Raw genomic sequence first — 9207 nt, forward strand, 5'->3', positions numbered from 1 at the left:
AGCAATTTAGATCCTTGAACTCCATAAATTCACAACACATATTCAATATGCACTTGTAAAAAGCTCCAATCTATAAACTCACAAAAACAAGTTTAGAAAGAAGCAACTCAATAGAAAATAAATTTAAAGAAGATTTTGTTCTATTGGAATTGCAACTGGGATAAGAAAGAAATGGAGACAAAAGGGAGAAGAATATAATTGAACTATTAGTAAAAAAAAAACAAAAAAAAAAAAAACAATAATAAAAATAGAAATCTAGAAAAAATAAAAAGTTGTGGCTGAAAATTGTCTATCAATTTATAATTTTATTTTTGTATGCCCACTCAAGTAGTACTAACCACCTATCCTCTTTCTTCTTCTTCAACCTTGCTCTGAACAACCAACATTTTCTCTCTCCTCCCATGTGGAATGACCTGTGACTCTATTGCTTTCCATGTTTTTATACCCTAAAATCATGGAACCATAATTTCACCTTCCCCAAAATTATCTTGATTGAGAAATTATTCAATCATTAAACCCACAAAAAAAAAAAAAAAAAAATTTAAAAAAACACCCACATAATTTAATGCCCTTTTACACTAACCATAAATACCAAAGATCTTCAAATTTGCTGATTGATTAATTGCTCCATATCCCCACTTCCTTTCCTTTTTTAGAGGATAAAAAAATAGTGGATATTATTTTGTTTATGCTTATTAATTGAAGAAAAATTGCCGAAAAAATAAAGATAAAATAATGGATGGGTGTAGTATAGTTTGGTTTAGAAGGGATCTGAGGGTAGAAGATAATCCAGCCCTAGCAGCAGGAGTAAGAGCAGGTGCAGTAATTTGTGTGTTCATCTGGGCACCTGAAGAAGAAGGTCATTATTATCCAGGAAGAGTTTCAAGGTGGTGGCTTAAACATAGTTTAGCTCAGCTTGATTCTTCATTAAGAAGTCTTGGTACTTGTCTTATTACCAAGAGATCTACTGATAGTGTTTCCTCTCTCCTTGAGATTCTTAAGTCTACTGGTGCATCACAGCTATTCTTCAATCATTTATATGGTAAACTTTTTTGAAATTATAAAATTATTAGTTTTTGATTTGTTTTTGGTTGATTCTGGCATGTGGGTTTTGTTGGGTTTTTTTTATTTTTTGATGTTGTTTTATCATTGTTTATTTTGGATTATCAATGTTTTTAGATTTGTTAATTGATTTTGGTACTTGGGTTTTGTCTACTTTACTGTAGTTTATGATGCTGTAAAAAAAATAAAAAAAAATAAAAATTATCTGTGTGAGTATGTAAAATTGGTAATTTTTTTTAATTTTTAATTTTTATTTTTTTTCTGAAGTGGGGTTATGTATTTTAGTGATTACTTTTTTTGTGGATTGTGATGATGCATCATTTACTCCATCTGGGTAAGACTATGACTTTAGAGAAATTATTTTGATGCTAAAGGAGGAAAGCCTGTCTAGTTGTACCTTACATACTAATCTTAGTAAGTACCTGAAGGTTGGAGGGAATGAAATCCGAAAATAGAAAGCAATCGCGTCGCTTAGGTTCAGGGATGATGAATTTATCCCTAGCGAATGTAGTGTGTCATATATGTGAATGATGTAAATGCTTGCTTGCTTAAGCTTCTGCTGCCTCAATTGTGGTAGCTGAGTTTACAGTTGCCCTTTATGGTGGCTTTCTGAATTACATCAGGAACCAATTAAAAGAATTAATAGAACTTTTTTGAAGCTATCTTGTGTGTGATTGGATAATCGATCAAAAAAATTTGTTTTAGTATTTCTTATATTTTGATTGAAATATGTATGTTTTGTAAAGGATTACAACTTTATCAAGGTTAACTTGGAGGTGAGTATACTTCCACATCACCTCTACCAATCTCCTTTTCAGCAGCTTACTCAGTTCAGTATATTAACTGAAGTTAGCAACTTCACATAATCATATTTGTTTGAGTTTGACTGTGACCTTGTGATGTAATGATGTATTGTTGTTGCTCCTTTATTTTGTAGTCTGATTCCTCTGACTGGTTCAACTAATAATTTTTGTCTGAAATTTCAGATCCTCTGTCACTTGTTAGAGATCACCGTGCAAAGGAAGTTTTAACAGCACATGGTATATCTGTACGGTCCTTCAACGCAGATTTGCTGTATGAACCATGGGAAGTTGTCGACGAGAGGGGCCAGCCATTTAATACCTTTACTTCTTTCTGGGAAAGATGCCTTAGCATGCCTTTTGATCCTGAGGCTCCACTGCTTCCACCTAAAAGGATAATCTCTGGTTAGTAGTCCTTAGAGAACATCCCACTTTTTGGAATAATCATTTTTGAAAGGTGAATTTTTGTAATAATTTCATGCCTGCCTTTCAGGAGATGTGTCAAAGTGCCCATCAGACACACTGGTGTTTGAAGATGATTCAGAGAGGGGAAGTAATGCCTTACTTGCTAGAGCATGGTCACCTGGCTGGAGCAATGCTGATAAGGCTCTAACTACTTTTGTCAATGGACCTTTAATTGAATACTCGAAGAATCGAAGAAAGGCTGATAGTGCTACAACCTCCTTTCTCTCTCCTCACTTGCATTTTGGAGAGGTCAGTGTACGAAAGGTCTTCCACCTTGTCCGCATCAAGCAAGTCTCATGGGCAAATGAAGGGAATACAGCAGGTGATGAAAGTTGCAATGTGTTTCTCAAATCTATTGGTTTGAGGGAATATTCAAGATATATGAGCTTTAACCATCCATATAGCCACGAGAGGCCTTTACTTGGGCACCTCAAGTTTTTCCCTTGGGTGGTGGACGAAGGCTATTTTAAGGCATGGAGACAAGGTAGAACAGGTTATCCTTTGGTTGATGCTGGCATGAGAGAACTATGGGCTACTGGTTGGCTACATGATAGAATAAGGGTTGTTGTCTCTAGTTTCTTTGTGAAGGTTCTGCAACTTCCATGGAGGTGGGGCATGAAATACTTTTGGGATACCCTATTGGATGCAGACCTTGAAAGCGATGCCCTTGGCTGGCAATATATAACGGGTACTCTCCCTGATGGACGTGAGGTTGACAGAATAGATAATCCTCAGGTATTTGTTATACCACCAATTTGATCGCATAGCTATGATTCAGACATATAATGTTAAGAAGGGAAATCATGTTACTTTCATTTGATTCATCTCGAATACAAAGTAAATGGTTGAAAGATAAGTATTTTTCTGATGACTAAAGTAAGAGAAATGACCACCCTTCTTTTTGCTGACAAATTTCATCTAGCATGGAAGACAATATTGCTAAGAAGGATGTGCTCTCTCTCTTTGTTCCCATGAATTTTACATGTGTTGTTTATGCTAAAAAATTTTAAGCATTACGAAAGTTTCTAGCAGACTAAGAGCTTGCAAAAAACAAGCCAAGAAATGTTCTGTGCTTCTTCTCTGTATTGATCTCTCTCTCTCTCTTCTTTTTTTCCTTCCAGTTTGAAGGCTACAAATTTGATCCTAATGGAGAATATGTAAGACGGTGGCTCCCTGAACTTGCAAGGCTGCCAACTGAATGGATTCATCACCCTTGGAATGCTCCAGAATCTGTACTACAAGCTGCAGGGGTAGAGTTGGGATCAAATTATCCTCTTCCCATTGTAGGAATAGATGCTGCAAAAGTAAGACTCGAAGAAGCACTTACAAGTATGTGGGAGCAAGAAGCTGCTTACAGGGCTGCTATTGAGAACGGGACAGAAGAAGGGCTTGGTGATTCTGAATATGCTCCTATTGAATTTCCTCAAGATTTACGAATGGATATTGATCGCGAACCTGTTAGGAATAATAACCAAATTGACATTAACCGACGTCATGAGGACCAGATGGTCCCTAGCATCACCTCGACCTTGTTCAGGGTTGATGATTATGAAACTTCTTCAGATGTTCAGCAACATTCAGTGGGAGATGGGAGGGCAGAGGTTCCAAGAAATGTGAATGCAAATCAAGTGCAAGTGAGAGAGCCACCAAACCAAGGAGTTACTCCAGGGTCTCCAGCTCCTAGAAGAAATAATGTCACTCCACAACGTCAGGTAAACATCACATTTGGACTGCAGAATATAGAAATAGAACAGTCTACAGCTGAATCATCAAGTACTACTGGTGGTAGTCGAAGTAGTGGGGTGGTTCCTGTTTGGTCTCCCTCAAGCTCTACATTTGCTGATCAATATATTAATGATGATGCGACAATGGGACCTGGCTCCTCATTCCTGCAGAGGCATCCACAATCTCATGAACTGGTGAATTGGAGACGGCTTTCTCAAACTGGGTAAGGCCTTAACTTTGAATTCTAGGATATTGTCACAACCACTGTAAATGTTGGTGGTGTGTCCTATTCTGGACTTTCTGGTGTTTTGATCACTAATATGACCTTTCAGTAGAATCCTTTTTCTTTAAGTCGATCATTAATTTGAAAATTAAGGCATGGCCAAATTTTTGAAATGAAGTAACAATATGCTACATTTGTATGAATTCTATCCTCATACATTGATTTAATCCTATGTAAAATGTATCAAACCATCTCCATCTATTCCAGACTATGATTATTGCCATGTGAGAAATGAGACCGCATCTGTGTAGCATGTTTATATGCTAATTTATTGCCGATGATTTTTCAAATACCAATCTGGCAACAGGGACTAACTTTTTATACGAATTGAAGTAGGTGATCAATGTTCATTCATTCAAACCTGGTGGACAGATCGTTAATAAATCATGCTTTTGCCTTATCTGTATATAGGACAATGCCGGAAAACAAACATGGAAAACAGTAATGGAAAATAGAGATTAGGAGAAGGTTGTTGAGGTTGTAGTTAATTTGAATTATTGCATTTGATTACTAATTTACTGTATAAAACTCTTCTGAAATACTCTGTTATTGACAGTTGAGATGATTTTGGGGAGAGCGTCCGAAGGTAAGAACATTGTATATCCTGATACCAAGGCAAGTCATATGGGAGCAAGGACTTGTTATATTTATGTACATCCCGTGTATTTGCTGAAAGTGGACATCATTGTCCTGGTGCCGTGACATTCAAAAGTTCGATTGATTTCAGTAGCTCTGCTTATGCCATTTTGGCTAATTAATACCAGCAGCTCTGCTTGTGCCATTCTGGCTTGTACCATTATAGTGTGTAGTTTTGCTGTATAGTTGTAGTGTTCTCACAGGGGAAAGAGAAGAGTTGTCGTAGGGATTTGTAGCCTCGAATAATCCCAGGCTTGTCCATTTTCTTTCTGTGAAATATACTCCTATTTGCTACTATTGTCAATAATAGTTCTTGGTTCTGCATCTCGCTCGATCTTGTGCAGCATCACTTCAGAAGCTCAGATGCTGGGTTTTCCAATTGCTCTCAAAGACATTAACAAAACATGGCAATGATAGAAGCTTTAACATGCTTGTATGCTTTTCACACCTTTACACTCTGAGTGATAAAAACACGTACATTTGCTAAATTGCTAGGAAGTCGATGACTGTCTATGATGATGCAACTCTATCTCAAGTGTCACCCAAGTATATGAAAAATTATACGGGACATAGTTGACATGCAAATATTGTGTCGAACTCATTACCATTACCACTTTTTATTACTTTCTACATAATGGGCCTGAAGTGTTGATGAAGTGAATTAGCTCTAATGAAAAAAAGAGGAAAACCTTTTTAAGTTCTTAACGTGTCTTTACCTACCTTAAAATTTATCTACAAGATATAATTATAGCTCCCCATATACATAAAAAGAAGTGTAAAGGAAAGTTTTTGACAGGAAGAAAAGGAATTTCATAAAATATAGCCAAACGACACTTACATATAATTCCTAAAAAATCAAGAATTTCAACATAAGTACACACCTTAAAACTAAATATGTCGTAGATTTGATTAACAATCGCCTTAATAAAAAAACTTCATCTGAAGCAATATAATTTGTGAGTTCGCACTAATTCGGCTTGAAATTCACTGATGCGTGGTCATTTGAGTGAAAATACTCATGTGGTCCTTCAGTAGAGATTATGAAACCCTAAATCTTCAATTTTCACCAAACAAACACAAAAAGAAAATAAACTCAATAGAAAAATCATCATCACAAGGATGAGATCTATTTATTGAAAGAAATTGAAAGGTTTTTGGGGCTTACCACTGGCAAAATACCAGTGGAAGCCCTTACAAAGATTTACAACTAAGACCAAGAGGAAAAGAGATGGTAGAAATGGAGAGAAAAGGGAGAAGATAGAAGGAAAACCTTTAAAAAAAAAAAAACCCTAGCAATAGAGGCTAGGAAAACGCTCTAAAGGGAAAAACCCTAAAGGAAATCAAAAAAACCCTCCCAAGAAAAAATCCTAGAGGAAACGAAATTATATATTCATCAATCCCACTGAAATTGAGTTATGAAGAAAGAGTGAAAAAGGAAATAAAGGAAAGTTTTATTTCACAAAGACTCGATCAACATAATCTCTTAATGACATGCTCTATGTTTAATAAACTTGAAACTTTAAAATTTTGGACAAATTTAGGAGAATCCAGTTTTAATACTTTTAAATTTTAATGAGTACAATAGTTTATTTTCAGTTCTTCCTTATGGATCTTCAAACTTTTAAAATGACATAATTTTTTCAATAGTCTCGCTAAATAAAATCTTAAATCATATGAATTAAAATTATTGATATTGACTAACATAAAAGAACGAAAATAGTATGTTTCCTGGGTTATTTGAATCTATTTTATGTTTCTATCCCGTGCAACATATATAAAGAGATTAGTACCAATAAGACCATAGTTGTGCTTTGACCAACTTGAGATAGGGTTTGTACTTGCAGAAGTTTCAGGGAAGCATCATTGATTGGCTATTCAGAATAAATTCTGGATAACTTTAGCACTTGTGAACCAATACCACTGCTTTCTCACTAAGCAATGTAATTCATCCTTGCTATTTTTAGAATGAGGATATTGACCCAAGTGGTATGACAATGAAAATGATGCAAAAATGCATGTATTACGTTACCTCTTATTTATGCAACTTCCAAGCTAACACAAAATATCTTACACGGAGTTGATTTCTTTTTATTTGTTTTATTTTGATTTTTGACATTATTTATCTAATTTACTTTGATCATAGCTATTTATACATGTTGAATCTTGTTAGATTTACATCGATTTTTTTTTCAATTACAAATTGATTAAATTTAGGATCAAAGTTGCACATCAACAAACGTGATAAGCATAAAACATGTCAGATCAAAATAGAACAAATAAAAAACACGAGGCGAGTAAAATGATCTGATTGACATTGGATAGTTTGTTTAGCGTGGACGGTCGACAACTTGAGCCGCCTAAGAAAAGCTAACCTTAGTCTTACAAATTGTTAAGTTGTCTTCAAAGACTTTTCTAATGTTTGATATGAGCACTCCAAAAGCAATCTTTTAATATCTGCTGTTTTTAGGGTACCATGTTTGATAATTGATAATGATTGCAAATCTACATTTCGTCTATAAGTTTCATGGTCGGTTGGTCAATATGAATCTATAATATGTGATTATTTATGAAAAACAAACTTATAATCCGTAGTCCGTACTTACTTTTGCTCTATGTCGACTATAATGATGTTAGATTATTTGTACAATATCACTATTGAAGAAAATAGTGGATGAAAATTATTCGGAACGGGTGATGTGATATTGTCGTGGAAATAAAAACTTAAAAAGACACATAGAAATGTGTGATGTTTAGTCTGGGATGGAGAATAAATTTATTTTCATTTTACTTAAGATGAAAGATAAAAAAAATAATGTCATGTACTATCTCCGTTTCTTTTAGTTGTCACGAGATATATTTTTAAAATATTGACATTTTATAATTTTTGCTAATTTGGGACTTTAATTGAGAGAAAAGGAATAGTCTTAGATACACTGTACACTCATATGTATAATGAAAATTGTCTGACAGGACAATATGAAGTGGGTTTGGGTAATCCGAATAAGGAGGAGGAGAGTTTGGTCTACAAACAAGGTTTAGGAGCTTCCATACTGAAACTAATTGGCAATAATAGAAGTAACTCCTCCACCTTATAAAGTGAAACTAACTCTTCTCTTTCTCCAATGTAGAACACTCACAAGTGGGCTATAATGGATTTCAACACTAATGATAGAATATATAACATTGTGATGACAATGTTATATGCAATAGAATATATACCTGCAAATGCTTATTGATTTTGAAACGTATTCTTTAAGGTGACAAGAACAAGGCTAATCATGCTTACTACTAATAATTAATAACATTTCAATGATGAAGCATGAATATGTTAAATTGAGAGTTGAGAACTATAGCTAAGAAGCATAAATATGTGAAATTTAGAGCCTGTTCCGATAAAAACAATTAAACTGATTGAGGCTGAAATGAACTAAATAGAGTTTAAATGAATTATTTATGAGAGGCGAAAATTAAAAACTGAAATTAAGTTGAACAGAACAGATGCTTAGTATTAAGAACAATAATAAAGAACCATTTACATGTGTAAAATTGAGAGTTGAGAAACGCTCGATTTAGTTACCTAGATCATCATGTTATCAAGCATTATTTTCAATCTAACGACACCTTTTTTTTTTTTTTTAAAGTTATAAAACCTTAAAAAAAAAAAGTAAACCAAATATAATATTCAATTTTAAAATTTAAATTATATCCTAACTTTACAAACTAAATTAGGAATGGTAATAAGGTTGCGAATAGGTTAAGGCCTATTCACATTTACTGAACTGAACTGATTGGAGCTGAACTGAACTGATTGGAGTTGAACTGAATTGAACTGAACTGAGCTGAAATGAATATTGTATGAGGGAGGGAAATTAGGAGCTGGACTGAAGTGAACTGAACTGATTGGAGCTGAACTGAACTAAACTGAAATTAAGTAAATGTGAACAGGCCCTTAGTCAACCTTGAAATTGTTCGTGAAGATAGGCTCGCTTATAAGGGACTTTCTTCGGGAGGACGTTGTTAGTGTTACTACTCCTCGACTTATGCATAAAATAAAAATAAAAATAAAAATTAATTGACATATACACCATCACTACGTCACACAATACATCCGCTACGAGCCATGGCTCGGCATACAAACTCGAAAGACAAGTTTCCTTTAAAACGGGTAATCCCGGGGAAAGGATATATGCAAGTAATAAAAAATAAAACGATATGCGTAGAAGAGTCAAAAAAAAC

At 34.4% G+C, this 9207-nt stretch overlaps 1 protein-coding gene across 3 annotated transcripts; it reads left to right on the top strand.

Annotated features, from left to right (window-relative positions):
* The first annotated feature begins 308 nt into the window (after window positions 1-308).
* Window positions 309-5295, top strand: LOC145586507 (cryptochrome-1-like). Of its 3 annotated transcripts, none has more exons than XM_081643349.1 (6): window positions 309-1042; window positions 2049-2267; window positions 2356-3062; window positions 3449-4275; window positions 4747-4812; window positions 4892-5295. In XM_081643349.1, exons 1-5 carry the CDS (start codon window positions 736-738, stop codon window positions 4778-4780), a joined length of 2094 nt encoding a protein of 697 aa, XP_081499475.1. In that variant the 5' UTR covers window positions 309-735; the 3' UTR covers window positions 4781-4812; window positions 4892-5295. The 3 variants fall into 3 exon arrangements, with proteins under 3 accessions (XP_081499475.1, XP_081499476.1, XP_081499478.1); XM_081643350.1 differs by having other exon boundaries at window positions 4747-4803; XM_081643352.1 differs by lacking the exon at window positions 4747-4812 and having other exon boundaries at window positions 310-1042.
* Window positions 5296-9207: the final 3912 nt, after the last annotated feature.

This window comes from Chenopodium album, chromosome 16 (genome assembly GCF_948465745.1).
Source record: "Chenopodium album chromosome 16, dcCheAlbu1.1, whole genome shotgun sequence".
Lineage (NCBI taxonomy): Eukaryota > Viridiplantae > Streptophyta > Magnoliopsida > Caryophyllales > Amaranthaceae > Chenopodium > Chenopodium album.